At 40.6% G+C, this 21,369-nt stretch overlaps 2 protein-coding genes across 2 annotated transcripts; one reads left to right on the plus strand and one right to left on the minus strand.

Moving 5' to 3' along the window:
- The first annotated feature begins 1,318 nt into the window (after positions 1-1,318).
- Positions 1,319-8,160, plus strand: IKBIP (IKBKB interacting protein). The gene is made up of 3 exons (XM_010161382.1): positions 1,319-1,512; positions 3,136-3,253; positions 7,405-8,160. Exons 1-3 carry the CDS (start codon positions 1,319-1,321, stop codon positions 8,158-8,160), a joined length of 1,068 nt encoding a protein of 355 aa, XP_010159684.1.
- A 3,939-nt stretch (positions 8,161-12,099) lies between these two features.
- On the minus strand, positions 12,100-17,773 carry SLC25A3 (solute carrier family 25 (mitochondrial carrier; phosphate carrier), member 3; the record flags this gene model as incomplete). The annotated part of the gene is made up of 6 exons (XM_010161383.1): positions 12,100-12,440; positions 12,551-12,661; positions 13,215-13,387; positions 14,103-14,284; positions 14,402-14,581; positions 17,652-17,773. Coding segments are annotated over 6 exons (929 nt in total), but the record flags the coding sequence as incomplete, so codon positions are not given.
- Positions 17,774-21,369: the final 3,596 nt, after the last annotated feature.

The following is a 21,369-nucleotide window of genomic DNA, read 5'->3' on the forward strand; positions in this document are numbered from 1 at the left end:
GCCGGTCACCTCTGGTGCTGCGGGCCGAGCTGGACGGGGGTGGGGGGCTCGCGGGGGTCTGCACCCCGCGGGGATGCGCTTCCAGGTTGTCCTTGTTAAAGCTGGGCTGCTGTTCCTGTATTAAACTGTTTCCCTCACTACCGGTCAGGTCTCGATTTTAACTTCTTTAACTACTTGTTTTCAGTCCCTAAAGTGTTCAAAACACCGGGGGGAGAGCAAGGGATGGGTTTTTTTCCTACGTGGTGCAAACCAGTACTGTGACTCCCAAACAGCTCTAAGCTTGGTGCTCTTTACGGGCAGATTTATGTTTTAAACAATGCCTTTTACACGTGTATGTGATTATATACCCCTAATATTTATGTTTAGACATGTGCTAAGCGGTAATATGGCAGAATGATCCGGAAAGATGCGCAAAATTTTACTCTCAAAGCGTGCTAAACCAAATCCACCAAGGATCTGGTCTGTTTTGAGCAGCATGGTGGAAGAGTTTAGGCTTAGGAATTCCAGTCTCTACTTCTGCTTGGTTCATAGAATCACAGAATGGTTTGGGTTGGAAGGGACCTTAAAGACCATCTAGTTCCAACCCCCCTGCCATGGGCAGGGACACCTTCCACTAGACCAGGTTGCTCAAAGCTTCATCCAGCCTGGCCTAGAACACTTCCAGGGATGGGGCATCCACAGCTTCTCTGGGCAACCTGTTCCAGTGCCCCACCACCTTCTGCGGGAAGAGCTTCTTCCTGATATCCAATCTAAACCTCCCCACTTTCAGTCTAGACCCGTTACCCCTTGTCCTGTCACTACAGGCCCTTGTAAAAAGTTCCCTCCCAGCTTCCTTGTTGGCCCTTTCAGGTACTGGAAGGTGCTATAAGGTCTCCCCGGAAGTAGGGAATAATTAAAAAAAAAAAAAATCCACAAGTGAAACAAAATAGTGAAATTGCTGATGAAACTGTGACAGTAATCAACTATAAATATCATGCTTTCAGTCCTCGTGATTTTAAATATATCTTCAACATGGCTTATTGTACAATAGATGAAATACCTCTGGAGAGATTGAAAAGTCAGTTCAGTCTGAGAAAATATGAAAGCAGTACTCTATAGTATAGAAAACAAATTTTCATGAAGTAAGTCTTATGACACTTCATAAAAGTTCACATAACCAGAAAACGTAGTAAACACTGAAGGAACATTTTGGGGGGGTGTTTGTGTAACTAAAGGGCAAAAGGTTATATTTGGGGCTGTTTAGAAGTAACAAGTCCTTCTTGGTTTTGTTTTTTTTTCCCTAGCTCTCTCTCTTGCATCTGCTTTTTAAAAACACAAAATGTCTGAAGTTAAGCAGAGGAAAAAGGGTATCTCTTCATCCAAGACCAATGAAGATTCGCAAAAGGTTGAGAAGCACAGTAACTGTGGGAAGCTGGCAAGTCCCAGGACCGGCAATCATCGGAGTTCCTTTTGGATGGACTCACGGACAACCTTGAGCATCATTTCCCTTGCTGTTTGCCTGGTGCTGACCTGGTAGGTAACACACTAAAATGTTTTCTTTTGCGTTCTGTACTGCATTCAGTCAAGGGCCATACGATCAGTTACATTTGAATATAGCGTTCAGGTTAAGTGACTGTAGAAACTTGTTAAAGGTAGAAGGGTCGAGGAGAGAAGAGCAGCATCCGTAAGTGTGGAAACATAGCTGTAGTGTGAGGCATTATGGAAGCTCAGTCTGTTCTGTCATGTTGAAAGTTTAAAAGGTGCCTTGCTCATGAATTGTAAATACCTGCTTTGGAGACTGACTGTGAAGAGCAACTTAATCTGACAAGAAGTACCACAAGGCTCCTTTGGCAGGTAGTGAATAATTCAACAGCAGAAGTGAAGTAGGATTTGCTGTAAACAATTTGCTCAGCAGTGTGGTAAATTGGTCATCAGGTGGAGTCTTCACGTAAAGGTCAAATACCTCTGCAAAAGATGTGTTAGAATATCTTAGCAGCGTCAGTACCTGAGTTCCAACAGAAACAGCCTCATGCAGAAATGATGTGATGAAGTTCTCAGAACTCTAGTGCAAGAAATCAGATTACTACACTCTAGAAAATTAGGGGAGAATTTGTTCTTACTTTAACATCACCCAGACTTTATTATCTGAATCCTTTAGAAACAGAACAACATAGTAGAATGAAATGATTAGTGATGCTTCTGCTTACAGTTTTGTGTTGTATCTGTGGATGTCTGGTTTGCATTTATCTATCTATGGCTAGCATTTTAGCTTTTATTGCCTAACAATCTGTGTAGAATACTGTAATTTTTTTGAAACTTCTAATTGCTATTCAACATCCTAACAAATAGCAATTTATGAAAGCACAAGTATTTTAGATAAATTCTATTGTTCTAGATTACATTGTTCTTACTACTGAGAGGATCCCTGCATTGTCTCCAATAAACCTGGTTTTGGGATTAATAAACATCCAGCAAAATTCAGGGGTTTTTTTTGCTTAGTTGTCTCACTTCCTTTTTAACTGGACAAAATGCTTACCGTTCAGCAAGATCCCAACTTCACAGTAAATGAGTCTGGAACGTGTATGAAGTACAGGATGGAGATCTCTGCTGCCTGTGCACAGAGCTAGTATCATCCTGACAGTAGCTACACAAGGTTTGCCTCAATGCACCCTATGTTCTTGGTTGGTTACAATTAAACAAGGTTGGAGTTAGCCAGCCTTTCTGAATCCAAAGGCTTCTGTGCATGATTTTGTCATGCTTTGCAAGAAAGTCCAACTTATTTTTTTGTGGTTTATTTCCACTGGTTAAATAATACTTTGTCCGTGAAGTATATCGTGATACAACGAATTATGAGCATGGCATGGCCTCCCTGTACCAGCAGCCTTATCGGACATTATTCCTGTTTGAATGGCACACAGTCTTGAAAACAAAGAACATCTATGGATGTTGCCTTATTTTTGCACCTCTATTGGAAGATAACTCCAGTGTGAAGACAGATCAACTGCATTAAATCGTAATTATTCTTTTCTCTCATGTACTGATCTAGCAAATTCTGTGAACACAAATCCCTGCAGTAACATACTGCTGTGAACCAGCTCCCAAAACACTTATTCTGCTCTAATCATGTGCGTCTGTTTACTGTTTATCTATTTGCAGGTTCCTGTTTCAGCAGTCAAATCAATTTGCTGATATGGAAAAAAAGTACAGTTTCTTACAGCAGGAAGCTGAAAAATTCATGGATGTGGAAAATAAAGTTAACTTAATTTCTGAAAAGGTAATCATTAACAATTGGACAGTGTCTGGTGAACACTTGACATTGTTTTACTTTGTTGTCATTTAGTGAAATTTAACTGACTTTAAAAATAAATATTCATGATGTGTTCTACTTGCCTGTGAATAGGCCTTTGGAGAATAGTTCATGTAACTAAACCTGTCAATCCATACCCCTGTTCAAGTAAGTGAGTATAATGGCTCTATCTCAGTATTATTTCTTAAACACTACATTGTTTTCAGAAATTAACATTTATGCACATACTTCATTCTACCAGTGCTGTTCTGTGTATAAGTCTCATTTACATTGATTTGAAGAAGATTTACAGGCATGGTTATGGAGTAGACCTGTTCTAATAAGAAGACATGATGAAGTCATAGTATTTTCATTGCTGTTTTATTTTCATATCCATGTGTGACATGATGGAGTAGAAAACTTGGACTGACTGCCAAATTATCCCCTTATCTTACAGATAATGATGGCTTATGCCAGCGATGTTGTTTTAGCACTGTTCTCATAATGATGTCATTTATACATGATGTAATTTGGGTATTTATATACTACAGTTCAGATTGCAAAATGTTGCATGGGATCTAGGTAGTGTGATACACTTAGAAAAAAAAACATGGAAAATAAGGGATTGACAACAGAGAAAAGAGGAAAGAAAATTTCTATAGAAATTCAACAACAGCCATTCTTTTCTGTGCCTTTTTCATGCCAGGTTAAGCAGTATTTTTTAAAGATGAAATAGGAAAATCATGTAGGAGCTTTGTAACAAGTAAAGTGGCTTCTAAGGGACTTTAGTCTCTGTTGAATAAATGGAAATGGGTTTCTATTCTTACTTTTGCTGAGTAGACATGGACATTGTTTTGTGTTATAAATGCAGCTTGAGTCTTCTGAAAGTATCTTACAAGAAGCTGCCTCCTCCATCTCTGTGATGACTGAGTTCGAGCGGGAAATATCTTCTCTTCACAACATCATAGATGATATCCAGAACAAGGAACTGACTCTGGCTGTGAAGATGCAGAGCATTCATGAGAAGTTCCAAAATGTTACAAGTGCCTGGATAAGAAGCTTGGAGGAAATGACCGCAGACACCAGCAGTTTAAAATCTGAAGCGAAGTTTATACATACGGAAGTTACTTCCCAAATTAATGAAGCTGACCAGAGAATTAAATCCCTTTCAGAAAGAGTAAGAGATGTGGAAGACAGCACAGCCAGAAATACTAAAACACTAAAAAGGCAGGAAGATGATGAATTCTCTAGAGTCAAACAAAAGTTGGACTTACATGCAAAGGCAGTTGAAAAGCTGAAAGAACAACAGAATAGTCTGGTAGCCAAGGACTCAGACCTCAGTCAGAAACTTGCCAACTGTGAACCTAAAATTGAAGAGTGCAAGACCCATTTGCCAACAATTGAAAACGCTATTCACTCTATTCTTAGATTCTCAAGTGAATTGCTAAGTATGGAGAAAAAAACAGAGGACTTGACATCACAGCTATATTCTGTGGAAAATGCTGTGCTGAAAACTGTTTCTGACACAAGGGCGATGCAAGGGGTTCTCGAAGGCCTGCAGTACAACGGCAGCATGTTGAAAGTGCAGAATGACGTGGTGGTTTTGGAAAAAGTAGTGCTTGACACAAAAGTATCCTCAAAAGCGAAAGAAGTTCCTTCAGAAAGCTATAGCTTAGAAAATGGACAGGATGGGGATGAGTAAATTTGGATTTACGGTTTTCATTAAGGAAAGAACACTGTAATTTATTACAAATAATGTGACTCCAGCATATCTTAAGGGTATCTGAAATACTGGTGGATTTAAGTAGGCATTGGATCAGGCTGGAAACAACAGAGGATAGAGGGCAAGAAAGTGTGTTGGAGGAGGCAAAGAGTACTTCCTTAACTAAAGTAAGGATTATTTTCATGTTATTTATTTAAAGACCATTTTTATTCAAATGGAATTTGAAGCGAAGTATTTTGATTTAAGAAAAAGAGACATCAGATTAAAATTCATATTTATTTCTCACCGCTTTATATTTTTACTTCTTGTGTTCTGTTCCATGGACGTGTAACACAAGGAGCAGCCAGGCTCTTTACCTCTGGGCAGACATACCTGTACCTCGCTTTTAATGCGCTGCGTACCACAGCGTTCCTGCGCGTACGGTACAGACTTCTCAGCCTCAGAGTTCTTACTCCACGTACTTTTCACACTCAGGAAAGCACAAAGTACACTTTTAACAGCTGCAGCTTACACACCGCAGCCTTACAGAAAACACCTGGTGAAGTGCCCCTCACCAAGAACCTTCTCGTGATGGTGTTCATGGGCAGGGGGGTTGATAGCAGCTGGTGTCATCTTTTATTTCTTTGATGCCACGCAAATAGCCTCCTTGGACCTCATTTCCAGCCTTTTCAAACTGTCTGAAATCACTGGCATAGTTTTGTTCTGCCGCTGAAGTCGTCGGATACAGTCCGCAGTTGTCATTAGCAGATATTCCTCTTAGAGTCTTTTATCAGTTAATGTGCATGTTTGGTGTGATCAGTCACTGTATTATTATTTGGGAGGGGACGGGGGGAGGGTGTAGTTCGTTGTGGTGCTGTTAAACACAAGTGTGAACCTTCATTAGGCTACATGACCTGTCTGGTATCGCCTTGCATTTCAAAGGGGGAAAACCTAACAATGTCACTGACATTGGTCTCCAAAGTTTGGTGAACCAAGAGCTGCGCTAAAAAGCCATGGAGTTACGTACTTGCGTGCAGGGAAAGTCAACTTTATCCATAGGTCTGACCGGTCTACTTACATGTAGCACTACCTAGTAGGCCTGGTAGGTGTTTGTTGGAATCTGGATCTCGAGACCACTGTAAATTTGTGTCTACAGACTTTTGTCTTAACAGGTATGACTTAGTGGGGCTGAAGTTCTGGTTTTGTATGCGCATTTATGTAGAACTCTACTGGAATCTTCACTAGAGAGTTAATGCTGCTCATTCAAGAGGTTATTAAGCCAGCGTTTTTCAGTGTTACACAGTATTTCAGTTTCATATATTTATTACTTACATATAGATTTATCTGTTTACTCATATTCAGTAAAAGTGTATTGTAGTGGATTGCCATGTCCTGGTACATAATCCAAGCCAAAATAAATTGCTTTTTCAGAAAAGGAAAGAAAGGAGGAAATATTTCAGCGTTCCATTAAGAAATACTATTTTATACAGATTTTATTTTTTTTAATACTTTCCACAAGTGTGTTCCAGTGTGTTTCTACTTCATACATTTTTGGGGAAGGGTGGCTAAATTACCAGTGGTATGCTCCCCAGTTTAACGTCCTTCATCAGCCTCAACCCCATTGGAAGCGGAATGTATGTGAGACTGAATAGGGAATCCTCGTCCTTCGAGGGCCTGAACTGGGAAACCAGCACAACCCTCCGCAACTGACATGGGCGTAAGCAAACGGCTCTGTGCTAGCGAGGAATCACCAATACTATCAAACAGCTAGACGATTCTTTTGTTGGTGACATTTTATATAGTGGTGTCAAACAAAGGCTTAGTATGAAACTAATTACAGCCTCTGAATGTTTCAGCTTGCCTTTTCAGTGGGTTTTTTCTTCTGTTCTACAAGTTTTTTCTCAAGTTCTACACTGACTTACTGGGGGTTGAACAGGAGGGTATTTTCCTTTCTTCCTCATAATTTGAAAACTAAGAACCAGTTGTTTAAAAAACAAACAAACAAAGCGAACTAGCAAGTTCAGCCAAAAATCCAACAGCAGCAGCAGAGTTCCTACATTAACGTAGCTTTTCATGGTCTTCCTGTGAAGTATTTTGGTGGCTATTTAAACAGGAGGGAACCATGCCTAATTCCAAAATTCCTCTAAATCAAAATAGCATTTGATGACTTGGGTGTTTTCAGAGGTTATGCTGGTTATACAGCACTTTCCTGTAATTTTTGTTTTAATGGAAAAAGTAGTAATGTTTGAATTTATGTATACTGAAAGGAGAAAAAAAAGGAAATCTTTGTTCTGTCCCAACCAAAGTTGATTTCCTAGAGACAGGGTTTGCCCTCAATCTCAGAACAGTAAGATATTTCATTATAGTATAGCCTGAACTTGGACAGGGGTCATTCAGCTAGAAATCTTGTCAATAATTTTTATTTTTATCCCTCTAGTGCGGGAAGACTTCGAGCTTAATAGAACAGCTGGAAGATCATCAAATAACTTCTCACATTAAGCATCTCCAGGAAGATATTTACACAATGAAAACATCGTCGAGCAGCATAATTAAAAACCAAGAAGAACTGCAGAAGAATTTCACAACCCTTTATCGTGCAGTTTCAAGCACTGAACAGAATGCGGCTTCTGTCGCAAAAAACCTAACTTTGATGATTGTGACAGTAAAAACTGACATAAGGCGTATTTCTGGCCTAGTCTCAGATATGACTGCGTTGACACATTCTTTGCAAGCACTAGAAGATAAAGTAGAAAATGGGGAGAAGACGACAATCAAACATATAGGTGACCTGCTTACCAGCAGCATCGACCGAAGTACAAAACTACAGAGCCTGGCATCCAGCAACGCAAGAAAAATTGAGCAGATTGGGACAGCACTGTCTGAGCTCAGGAGCAGTTTTAACAAGCACTCAGACCGACTTCTGAATCTCGAAGGTGACAGAGCCAAAGTTCTGAAGGCGGTTACGTTTGCAAATGATTTAAAACCCAAGATGTACAGACTCAGAAAGGATTTTGCCACCTTGGAGCCATTGCTAAATGACCTTACGCTGAGAATAGGAAGATTAGTGGAGGATGTATTACGACGGGAGAAAGAAATGGCTTTACTGAAGGAGAAACTGGCCATTCTTACAAGAGTTCAAACTGAGATCAAAGATGTGGAAGAGGAAATAACCCAGATTTCAGACATGAACTGATCATTGTGCAATGTCACTGCCCGAGGGAAGAACAGTAGTAATCTTGGGACTCCATCGTGCATGGTACTCAGTGATTATTTAAAGCTTCATTTCGAAGCACACCGAAAGGTCTTTCAAAGGAAGAGGACAAAGGACAGGAAAGTGATAACCGTTTTCAAGGGACAAGCTGCAACGTGGGCAAAACACATCTCTCTGCATGTACTGGTCTTTCTGAAGGATCACAGGTGCTATATTTAATAAATTGTTTTGTACAATGAAAGTGTTAAGGCGTAAAATGTTGTTCTTACCTTTGGAGTTTGCTTTCATGGAGAAAGCAGGACCCCGGACTGACAGATCTTCAGCTTTCCTTTCCTGCTGCAAAGGAAGGAATAAAACCATGGTTTCCAGATGGAGGTAAACAAAAGTTACTCAGACTGCTGTAGCAATTTGTCTCAGTGTAGTCACTCTGATTTTTGTAAGCTATACCACTTTCTTTTTTAGTATTTAAGAGGTAAACACACTGAAGCAAGCAATGCCCAGAAATATTGCTGATGCCTTGCAAATTAGATGGAGAAATTTGTGAGGAGTTTTCTGTGAGGCTTTACGATTGTAAATTGCAATTACTGCGCAGCACTGTTACGTCCCAAAACCACAGAACTCGCTATGGGGACAATGCTTACTAACCCTACTGATGGCTTTTTGCCAGCGTCACGGCATCTGTTCAAGAATCGTAACCATTCATTGGTTCTGAGCTGTAAAATACTATAGTGAGCCGCAGAACTAGCAGCAGGTATTGCAAATCTTCGCTTGCCCTTCCAGCACATACCTCAACTGTACTAAAAACCTAAGATTTTAGTTTGCCTTGTAATTACAGTGGTCTAAGGACAGAGGCAAAACTCCTACAGCAGAAAAGGTAAGGCAGAGATGGAGGTATTATTCAGCTACTGCCCTCTCCTCCTTGGTTTAGCACGGTTAGCGGCGGGGAGAGTATCAGTTCAGCAAAACTGCAACTCCTAACTTCATTTCTAGGGCATTCAACGATACTCCACAATTTTAATAAGCGATTAAGAGATTCAGGTAATAATGAAAATGACAGTTACACTACTTAGAACATACCATCCCATGCAGCCCAACCCGTAGTGGTAACTCGGGACACCTTTGCCTCTAACCTAGTATGCAGGTTCGGAATCGGGCAATTGTGTTCCAGCCAGCAACTCCCAAGCAGGAAAAAAACCCCACGCACCAGCTTTAAGTGGTCAGTGCTGAAAAATGACACGAGCGAAGTAATCAGAGCATGTTAAAATCTACTTTTAGACACCAGAACCTCAGCTCAGCCAACAAGTTGCTGCCAGCACCATCCTCCCTCAGCACTCCAGTTACAGAAGCGGTATCCTGTAACAAGGAAGGCCACGTCGCTACTAAGCTCAGCTACCCACGGTACTCATCTTTGCTATAAAAAAGCAGGATGTTTATTGTTTTCACTGCAAACTACATAATTTCTAGGTAGAGATGGAAATGAATTACAGCTATTTGTATTGTTACAGCCCGTTTTCAAACGATACGTAACAAGCACTTCGGCAAGTATCCCCACATTCGATCTGCAGTACAATCCGATACAAACGCAAGGTGCGAATGTCGTTATTGATGACAAAGTTGACCCTTTAAATGGATTTTGCCCACAGAAGCTTATTCAACATTTCAGTGGGTGACCCTTTAAGCAATAGCATTTTATATGTTAAACCCCTTTATCCCAAGCATCCAAACAAGCCTAAGGCTGAATGTCCACAAAGTCAGCAGCTGCCAGGCAATTCTGCCCCCCTCTCACGTTTTCCACTGAAACACAACACTGGGAGTAGCACTGAGCATACCTTCCCTGTCTCGGGTACAGAAGAAAACGGGGACACCTACCTGCCCCTCGTAGTCTTAGCTCAGATTTACCTTGACAAAATTACCTGAGCACCTTTAATAAGATAGCTTCAGATCTACCCTTGAGCAACGAGAAAATGGATTTAAGAGTTATCACCGCACATAGTTAAAAAGGCTGCACAAAGGCAACCCAATTCTAGAGGAAAAATTGCATGATTCTGCTCCACAGTGAAGGACAAAACAGTTTTGAGAAATTTAGCTTATCGTTGGGTTACCTGACAATCAGACTACCTCACTGCACAAGCCAAGTTCGTCTCACTCTCCTGCCAGCCTCAGAAGCTGACAAAAGTGCTTCACTTCCCCAGAATTAGAAGGAACTCAAGATGCTTTCCAGCAAACAAGTCTACCACGTTAAAACACAGCTTTTAAGAAACGCTGGTACTCAGTGCACAAGAGCGACGCTGCTCTTCCTAACATGCCGAACCACATGCAAAAGTTAACTTCAGTAGCTGATTTAACATCAGTGGTCTCGATACAACATCAGGTCATAGTTAACGCTCTTCTCCAAGGAAGCTCTTAGGAGCATTTAATGTTTAATTAATTTCAAAGCTTCCCACTTAAAAGGGGTCACAAGATGTACACACTTTATCACAAAATATGTTTAATTCAACAAAAGTACTCGTACAAAGGTTTTATTTAGACAAATGGAATTTGACTTTGCTGTATATGCAGTTAGATACCAACCACTCTTAAGAATGTGTTTGGTATCACGGCAAGGGGGCAATAGAGCAATTTAGATTTTACTCCACACTTTGAAAGGTGGCAATTCAAAATAAGGCTCAGCTTGTTTAGCAGAACCATCCAGAACCGCAGAAGTCAAAGGGTTTTCCCAGCTCAACGCTTCTCATCATCATCCTGCTTAACGCAGGAATGTCAGACTCCAGGAAGATGCAGCAGTCCGTATGTTTATGCTACTCCAATTGCACCTGCTTTAATTGTCCTTCTGACTCTAAAGGACATGAGGAAGGAGCAGTAAAACATACGTGAATGCCAAGCCATATCAACTCACATGCCGAAAGGCAGCATATCCAAATGGTTCTGCATAAAAGTCACTCAGCTCCAGCCCTTAACAAAGTACTACTGGATAATGTGAACCCTTTACATACTATTAGGCATTTTCTGGCTCAACATGATTATCAACTGTGCGTTCTTCAACACACAAAACACAGAAGGCAGCATGCTCATCTTTCTGCCAAACACTGGAAAAAAAAAAAATGCATTGCCATAACAAAACACTGCGTATGTGACTCCCTGCACGCCTAAGAGCCCAGGCTTTTTTTCTTCCTATCAAGTAAGGGGCAAAAAAACCCGAAGAAGTCTTCTTGCACTGCAGAAGCGCATGGTTCAACCAAGACTCCGCATTAGTCGCACTAATTTGGAAAACAAATCAAACTAGGGAAAAGCTGGCAAGGTTGTTAAACTCTACAGTAAGAGGCAAGCCATGTTTATCTTACTGTAAAGCAGTAGTAAGCTTTTAGTGGTCAGATATCTTTGAGGCTCCTTTTTAACATCAGCTTTTGTTAAAGCAGCAGCTACAGTTTAATTCCACAGTACAATCAAAAGGACCGAATTCTTTGGTGCGGTTCAAAGCCAACAGAAGCAGAAGTTAGTCAAGTAAGCACAAGTTAGTTATGTTGGGATGACCACCCAAAGCAGAAATGGCTCTATTATGTATCAAGTTCCTTTTATCCCTACGGAGAACACTGATGCTATGAGCAGGATGCCCTGCCAGACCGCAGTCTCAAGTCACTCAGGAGTTCAGCTCTTCTACAGTAACAGCTTATTACAGGCAAATAAAACAGTGGACTCAAAGTGCATAGAACTGCAGTTAGTTTCTGCAGTTTGGCAAGGACTGGTTCTTATCACTTCTCTGAAAACAGTGAAAGTCTATCTTTGTTATAACTGGTTTGCAATCTTCTAGTTAAAGTGTAGAATAGGTTAATTTTTTTCATTATTTGGGGGGCGGGGGCAGTATACTTGAGGTATTTGCTGCTATGAAATGAAGCTTACATAAGCAGTAGTGAACAGACACTAAGCACTCTGTTTCTCATTTATTTCAGGCAATGACAGTGGTAGAATTTAAACCCTCATGTGGGATGAGGGCACAGCCAATAATGACATCATATATAGAGTTTGTTTTCTACATAGTCAAATATATAAAAGTTTCATGAGACTCATCACTGGGACAGCCAGCACAGTCAGTCCATGAGTTGTCTATTCAGTTAGACCGAGCTTCTTCTTCAGAGATTCTGGCATTTCAGGTGGAGGTGGACGAGGAAGTCTGAAATAAACCTTCACCGAATCGTAGATGAACCACTGTAGTGCAGTCAGCGTACCGATCATAATGATACGGGCAAACAGACCTTTCCATACACCTGTAGAGCAAAACATAAAGCATGAGTAGCATAAGAAGCCAGGAAAATACAAAATCCTCCCCAAAACACAAGAAACACTTGATCTAAAACATATGGAAGTAAGGATGTACCTTTGAATCCGAGTCTCATAAGAACCTGTGAGGCAGAACTGCCCTTTTCTTTGTTCAACACAGACACCACGGAGTCAGCAGGATGGGAAACAATTGCACAGAACACACCAGCTGTAAGAATAATTTGACATTAGTTCCATGGTGTTTTAGCTGTACCATTACTCTGTGCACTAAGACAACTAACTGAAACCACACCTTCTAATAAATTGCACAGAGGTTATGGCAAGCCTCTTGGTATCCTAGAAGGACAGCAAGTACATACTAACAGTGTGACATGCATATTGGAAAACACCTCGTTGTGCTCTTGCAGCACCTCTTCTGCTAAAACAAGATTCCTCCTGAAACCGTGGATATTGAAAACCCCCCTTCCATCCAGGTTTCTCTCCCCTTCCCTCAACCTTCCCCAGTCTAGCAAAGACAATTTTTTTTCACTTAAATCAGCTGCAGTTTCTAAACTTGGACATTAACATTGGCAATACACAGGAAGAGTATGTAACAGAGTATGGTCCTATTACAGACCCATTTTCCACTTACAGATTATTCTGAATATAATTCGTTTAAAATTTAAAAAACAAGTCAATTCTCCCATTCTACCTACACCTATTTGATATTCAGAAAAGGCTGTAGAGTTGCGGTAGAAGCGTAGGACGTAAAGATTTCTCACCAATGTAGCCTGCAACAAATGTGACTACCAGCTGTTCTCCTTTTGTACATTCACTTCGTGGCTTGGGAACAACATACTTGTAGAGAGCTTCAACAGTACGTTCAAAGCAGGCAAATTTCATCATCGTGTACGGGATCTGTCTCATCCATAATGGTGCAACACCTTTATAGAAACTTCACCAGAGAAGAGACAAACTCAGTTTCATTTTCTCCAGTATCTGAGGTACATTTTTAACTTGCAAAAAAATGAGTTAGCTTATTGTTGCTATCAGGAATACAACTTCTAAATAGGGACACTGTAAGACTTAAGTGTCTCAATACCTACAGAACACAAGTTTTATTAGTTCCCAAGTACTTAAAGCAGCAACACAAGTTAGAATTTACCTGATCCCTACACTGCACAGCTGTTTTTGTAGTCACTTTCCAGATCACAACGCACTGCAGTAACCCAGTACTGACACTACAAGCACAGAAGGCTCATGTCTGCATACCAGCCAAGTCCCGATAGTGATCAATGACTTGTATATTTACAGCCACTTCTATCAGAACAGAAAGCTAACATGCAGTTGTATTACTCTTACATGCCAATGACTCAAGCATCTTTGACTGTACAACCAAAAAGTTGCTGAGTATCTCTGACTGGAACCGCTGGAAACTGAAATATCCAGCAGAACTCAGCACAAAGATACTCACAAAGATGGATCTAAGGAGCATGTGGAATTAACAGCCAGCTCAGCACAGATTCCCTTAAGTATGTTAAGTTCTTATCTCGAAATACGAAAACCAAGAAGTATCAAAAGCTAAAGCTACAATCAGTTTTAGCAACAGTCTTTCATTAGGAAAAATACTCAACATTAAGACCGTGAATAAAAATTAAGAGGATACTTACGCCCAAATGCCTTCTTCTCCAAACATTTTAGGCACAGCCTGCCGCAGGGTGTTAGCATATCCGGGCTGTGTCTGAATACGAACTTTAGCAGCTTCCATTGGAGCCAGAGCAATGTCAGCAAAAAACTCCGCACTGGCAGATGCGGCTAAATACAGCGAAGTGCGCCACAAATAGGCATTTTCCTGTAGTGAATGTGAACACACATTTGTATTAATTAATCATGCTCTTGTTATTACTCTGCATTACTAATACTATAACGTTGCAGATAGGCAGCCTCATGTCAACCGCTCAAGGCTTACCTCTCCCAGCATGTTGCCATAGAGGATTTTGAAAACTTCATAGAAACCGAATTTACAAAGCCCCTGCATGGAATATCCAATGAAGGTTGGAGCCCATCCCTTCGCCAAGCCACGAACACCATCTTCTTTGACCGTCACTGAAAATCCATTGAAGATGCTCTTGTATTTTTGTGGATCAACCTAAACAGAACAGGCAGTTAATTGCTTGAAATAGGTCACTATTTCCCTTCTCACACCCCCATCCGAAATACAGAATACTTAAATTCCTCATACAGCTGAATTCCTAGGGTTCCCTGGACTGATGATGCATTCACCACAAGGTTACACTTACATAACTGTCATGGTTACTTGCTAGTTACTTATTTTTAACACCCAGTATATTCCTCAATACTCAGGAGCCACCCAACTGCCTGAATTTTGTTTTACATTTATTCTCCAAATCAACAGTACAACTTTCTATGTCAAAAAGACTGAAATCACTACACTGTCAGTAGTATACTGGTGTAATTATGTTCAGATCAGATTCTTTTCAAATTTGACAGCTTCTGTCAGCAATCTCATCCACTCTACACATCACACCTATGGACACTCAAGTGTTGCCACAAACTAAACCTCATGATCCACATGATTCTTAATCAGAAACGGTTATTTGTCCACTGATAGTTTGATCTCTCCACACAGCCAAACTGTGGAGAGATGAAGCAAAGCAGATCAGAGATTACTCCAATTTCTACACTTTGACTTCACAGTAAAAGATGCACACAAAATATTTTCTGCGCACACAATATCAGAAGTTCAAAAAAAGACCCAAGAAACCACACACCCTTGAATAGTTTTACGTGGAAGGAAACCATTTGACAGAAATTCTTTTAACAGGTCATTCTGACAAATTTTAAGTCGCATCACAGTTACTTTTTATATCTGACATCATCCAACATTTCCTCAGAGGGGTAAGAAGGAAGATACTGGATCAGAAGTCAACCAAAGCTTTCAGAGAGAGCTATGGGACGTGCATGCCAGCCTGCACTGACTGGTATTTTGTCTTGCAGTCTGGCAACAACCTACTTGAGAACTAATTCATCTAGACATGTAGATTTGAATCTATTCATATTTCAGAAAATTGACTATTTAATTGGGTGCTGTAAAATGAGGTTATGTTCATGTCAGAACCATGCCAAATTATCATCCATGTGAAAGGTGACCTCTCTTTAAAAAGACATGAGTAGGCAGGCAACAGGTTTCTTCCTGGAGAATCTAGGAAGGATTAGTAACATGCTCTGTACTGGATCTGTAAAGAGATAAATGCTGACAGGTTTTATGAGGTCACACCTGGAATCCACATGGAACCCTCCTCTTGCACCTTCCTCTACGTGCTGGAGAAGGAAGGGGAAGTATCACCACGCTGACCACGTCAGAAGCCCAGGACTAGAAACCCAAGTCAAACATACCTAAACAAGCAGTTGAAGCCTGGGAAGTGTGAGGCCTTGCTCCCAGTTGTATATGCAGCATTGCAGAGCTACTCTCGGGCCTTCTGCCCATTAACCCAATTTGCAGTCAGATTAAGAACTGTTTGAGATGCTACATCCTCTTTACCCACGATCAATCTCCTTTCTCAGGAAACTCAATCTTTGGCATGGGTAGTCAAGCTACCATCTTGAAGTCCTTCATGGAAGGGTGCACTTGTGCTCTATTTTCAGAAATAAAACACATACTCAGCTACAGCTATTCCCTATCAGTCAAAACAGGGAATTCCTACACAGTTAGCCTGGTCTCAATGCAGATTTTGTAGAAAGCAACATGTTGCTCTCATTCGATGCACCCTTTGTTTGTCCAATGTGTTACAGAATTACTAACTTGGGATCAGACTTTCAGGTATTCTCAAGTGTGTGAAAAAGCCTCTTCTGTAAAAGAGAGCTAAATAAAGGCCTTCCAGAAGAACACAGTTCTAAAGAATATCACATGCAGTACTCCTAGTGTGACCAGTAGGTCTAATTCACAGTTCCCTCCTAGTACCTGGCGTACTGCATTCCACTCCAGGGCCCCCAACGTAAGAAAGACATGGACCGGTTGGAGCGAGTCCAGAGGAGGCCACGCAGATGCTCAGAGGGCTGGAGCACCTCTGCTATGGGGACAGGCTGAGAGAGTTGGGCTTGTTCAGCCTGGAGAAGGCTCCAAGGAGATGTTATAGCACCTTCCAGTACCTGAACGGGGCTACAAGGAAGCTGGGGGGGACTTTTTACAAGGGGTAACTGGTTTAAACTGGAAGAGGGCAGATTTAGATTGGACATCAAGAAGTTTTTCCTGGAGAGGGTGGTGAGGCACTGGCACCATTTGCCTGGAGAAGCTGTGGATGCCCCATCCCTGGAAGTGTTCAATGCCAGGCTGGACAAGGCTTTGAACAACCAGGTCTAGTGGAAGATGTCCCTGCCCATGGCAGGTAGATTATCTTTAAGGTCCCTTCCAACCCAAACCATTCTGTGATTCCTAATTTCAGGAGTTCTATATTTACAAAATCATCACTTTTAGAACCAGTGTCAGCCTTTACAAAAGGGAAGCCATTAACTACTCAATTTCCAGAAATTTAGAAGTGTGCTTTAGTTCACTTCATTCCTGAAGCACAGATTTGCCTGAAGAAATCCAATAGTACGTTTTTATCCATGGCTGTTCACTAGACGATTTAATGCGGAAGTTGGCATTGCAGATTAAGTGCAGTGACACAACACTCCTTTCAGCTCAACTAAGAACCACAAGCACTGAGAGCCTTACCAACACCACTTCAGCTTTTACCCATTCCACTCAAAGTGGCATTGTTAGAAAGTACCCAATCCATAAGCCATGCAGTGATATCCACAGTGTTAATGGATCAAATTAAACATGCATGTCACTTCAGGCTAAAAACCATAGATCTTCAAAACGTCAAAGATACTTATTTCCCTCCTCCAAAAGCACATGAACAGTGCTAGACTGCCTGCCAGGCAGCTAAGAGTAACACTGGTGGGTGCCTTTTAGCAAATATAGTCAGTTAAATGCACCTTAAACATACTCAAAAATAACTCATCCAGATTATCTCAAATGCCTCTGCTTCTCCTGAAAGTGGTATTTAGTTAGTCTCACAGTAGCAGACTTGCTAACTTAGCACTCAAATGCACTCACTTTCTGTCATCCAGAAAAGACTGCATCCCTACTGTAAATTCTACATATGCTGGTTACATAGAGAAGAAGTTTAAGAAATGCTTAAGTTAATACAAACCTGCATACGACATTTCACTAAATCCAGAGGTACAACAGCAGTGTGTGTCAGGCCACAACTTAGGACCCCACCAACGCCACAGAGAGCGTAAAACTTGAGCGAGCCATATTCACAACTGTATTCTGCAGCAAAACATAAAAGACACACCATGCTTTTACATAAACTCCATGCAGTGTTGGACAACGATGTCCAGGGGATACTTTATGCCTCCAATTCATTAGTAGATTAACTGTACCACAATAAACATGCTTTGTCAATGTCACCACATACCAACACATGCAGAACAAACCTGCATTCTGCATTTAACCAGGTCTAGAGGAACCAGTGCTGTATGTGTTGTTCCACAGCTAATAATCCCACCAAGGCCACAAAGCACAAAGAATCTGCCCGAGCCATATGCACAGCTGTATTCTAGTTAATTGAAAGAAAAAAATTGCATACATATGAACAATCATAAATGGTAACAAATATCAGAAATTAAAAAATTGACTTGAGTGCTGCCTTCTACCAAGTATTAAACTAATACAATCTCCCATGCTGTATTACTCAACTGTAGTGCTATACCCAAAAATAATTCCCTTGCTTTAAACAAGCACCTTCTGGACAGACAAGATTTGATTATAGGCCTTCCAAATTGAGTTTGTTCCTTTAAAAACAAAAAGCAAAGAAAGAAACAGGCAAGTTTTAGCTCACAGGACACTTAAAACATAGAAATGAATCCCAAAAGCTGCTAAGAGAAATTGTGACTCAGAACTGCAATATCCAACATTTTTTTTCTATCAAGGAATTAATTAAGCAAGAGTGTTTATTATTCTGGAGACAAATCTTTGGTTAAGTATTCTGTGATAGTGCAACTTCTGTATTTAAGAAGAGACCATACAGATCTACGAGATCAGCATTAGATTTTTTTTTTTATACAGATATTTTCTGGAATTTTTCAGATTCTTTACACAGGTTTTTTTTTTTTAATTTTCTTTCAAATACGGAACATCAGATTCATACAGCTTTTATTAATTTAATCATCACATTCAATGCTCATAAACAAGGTTCATTAAAGAGTCTTTCAGATCACATTTATTCAAGGGATATTTCATTTGCACTGCTCCATACAGTACTCTGTATAAAACCATCCAGTCTTAAAAGAGCAAGTTATTAATTTTCACAAATTCCAAAGTTACTGCAGCTGAAAAGCAAGAATCATTTCCCTCTTCCAGTTTGCTGCAGCTACAGAGCATATGATTACGCACAACCAGAAAACACAAGTTCACAATTAACAGTATGAAATAAGTGTAAGGTAACAGCACAGTTCTGCTACTATGCTTAGCATTTTATAGATATGATATGTATGAGCAAAATTAAAACTAACATATAGAATAAGCATATAGAAAACAATACACTATGTAGAAAATACTCCCCAGAGCAGAAAGGGATAATCTAGGTTCTTTTGCTATTAGATCTAGCGGTGTTACTCCACTATAATATCCAATAAAGTGTTACATCAACTTAAAAACCAACTCCAGAAAAGCACTAATGGCAATCAAAAGACAGTAAAAACCTTTCTTATTCAGAAATTTTTTGCTCCATCTTTTTGCTTCTGAAATGAATTCCTTTATCGAAATTACAATTACGTTCAACAGCATCTAGAGAGCACCAGTTAACACTAGCAAGCTTACTGAGCTCAAAATTTCGCTTTTGTAAAGGAACTTCTTCCCCAGAATGTTCCAGATTTTGCACTGCATTTTACATTCACATTTCTCATCTTACGCTTCGAAGTTAATCACCAAGACAACAAAAGAGTTGTTTTTTCTTTATTCAGAAGTAACTAATACCAAATCACAGACACCATATTAAGCCTAAACTTAAAAGCCACGAATCACGTAACAGTCAGAACAATACATAAGCTACAAGAGTTTTTTTAATTGAGATACTGCTCAAGACTGTAAATATGCTGGTCTGAGACTTACATATCACACTGAAATAGCTTGGTCACACTAGCAGATCCGCAGACAGCAGCAATACCCTGCTTACAGCTTGCCAGGATGACTGGTTAAACACAAACAAGTCTTTCTATGCAGGTGTAATGAGAACGCAGATCCTGGGTCTGTATCTTGGGGCAGCTCTGCCTAGCTGCATCTTTACAGCACAGCAGTAGTTACCACTGCCCAGACACCACAACTGTTTGTTCACACTCCTTTTTCACAAAAATTTACTGTATTAGAAGTCATACTCCCCAACTGACAGACATGTGTAGAAGCCACTGCATAGTAGAGCTTTATGTTATCTCCTTTATTACAATTCAGACTGACCTGTTGGCTAGATGCTCATAAACAGTAATTAAGAAAAGCAAGCCAGTACCAATTACGCTTGGGTTCTTTACAGATACCTAAGTTCATAGTTGTAAAGCAGAAGTAGGAAAAAAAGACATAGCAGATACCAGACTTTCAGAAGTAGAGTCAAATGTCCTAGAAACTGTTACCTGAAAAGACAACCAGGTAAACATGTAGTACACAGGGCAAGAAAGTTACTCTAACATACCTGGACACTGACTTAAGACAAACACCCTGAAGCTATTCAAATACAAATACACAGCACAAAACCAGGTCTACTCTGTTAAGACGGCTACATCATAACTATTTCATTTCTTTCCTTCCAGTCTGACACATGAACAAGGACAAATTCCAAGCACCAACCATTAAACACTTTGTCTCTGAGCTGTGTTATGGTTAATGCCCTGAGCTGAACTCAAAAGGTCTTGTGGTTTGTACTGACTTTGTGTGACCTTGCATAAGCTCAGATATCTTCTGCAACGTGTTATTCTCCCAACACAAAGGCCAAAGAACCAACTGGTACATGAAATAATGAATGTAGCAGAAAAGACTACGAAGTCTCTGGTCACCTTTGACTGCATCTGCCTAGAAACAGGATGAAGATTAAACATAATGCTTTTAAGAAATAAGTGCACCTACCGAATATATTTAGCGTACCGAGGGCGATTCAGGGCTTTAGTTGGCTAGCAATGAGATTACTACATTGAAAAACAGAAGTACTTTCTTGGAAACTTAATAAAATCCAACACCCAGTTTTGTCTCTCTCACATATTATATGAACATTCATGCAAGAGCACTAACATATAATCATAGTACTTGAGATTTATCTTGCTGAAAGCACTTCTTTTAAAAATAAAGGCAAAGAGATGTTTTTAAGTTATTAACAGCTCAAAATAATTAGAATTTCAACATCTACCTCCACTATTAGGAGTGACACCAAGGTCAGACCTTTGGAAGTCATGACCGTGACCAGAAGACGTACAGGAAGCCCTTGCACTTAGATCCAAAATGCATCGCTGCACCTTAGACAGCAGAGCTACCTGGTGTGTACCCCACAACTACAAAGGAGAGAAGAAAAATAAAGGAAAAAAACCCACAAGAGCCAGATGTCCAGGTGGGAATAAACAGAAAGGGCAAGAAAAAGGAAATAAACCACAAAAGGAGGGCAGAGACAGGCTTTTGAATCCATCCCGACTCACATGCTGCTCTTCACCACGGCAGAAATAAGCTCGGGCCTACAGTCCCCGAGGCTGCATGCCCAGCAGAGCCAGCAAAAGCACTCTCTTCTCCCCAGGGCAGACTCCATCGGGGGTCTCCGTGATTTCCCCGCGCTAGAACCTTCCCGTCCTTTCCCGCTAACACCGGAACCCTGCGGCCACTCGGCACACAGG

The sequence above is a fragment of the Eurypyga helias genome, unplaced genomic scaffold, assembly GCF_000690775.1.
Source record: "Eurypyga helias isolate BGI_N326 unplaced genomic scaffold, ASM69077v1 scaffold49911, whole genome shotgun sequence".
Taxonomy (NCBI): Eukaryota; Metazoa; Chordata; class Aves; order Eurypygiformes; family Eurypygidae; genus Eurypyga; species Eurypyga helias.

What these genes read in the sequence shown, in the direction of transcription:
- IKBIP (XM_010161382.1), top strand. Translation starts at nt 1,319, where the DNA reads ATGTCTGAAGTTAAGCAGAGGAAAAAGGGTATCTCTTCATCCAAGACC. An exon ending in GTTTGCCTGGTGCTGACCTG is followed by an intron (nt 1,513 to 3,135) that starts GTAGGTAACACA and finishes ATCTATTTGCAG; the next exon opens with GTTCCTGTTTCAGCAGTCAA. An exon ending in TTAACTTAATTTCTGAAAAG is followed by an intron (nt 3,254 to 7,404) that starts GTAATCATTAAC and finishes TTATCCCTCTAG; the next exon opens with TGCGGGAAGACTTCGAGCTT.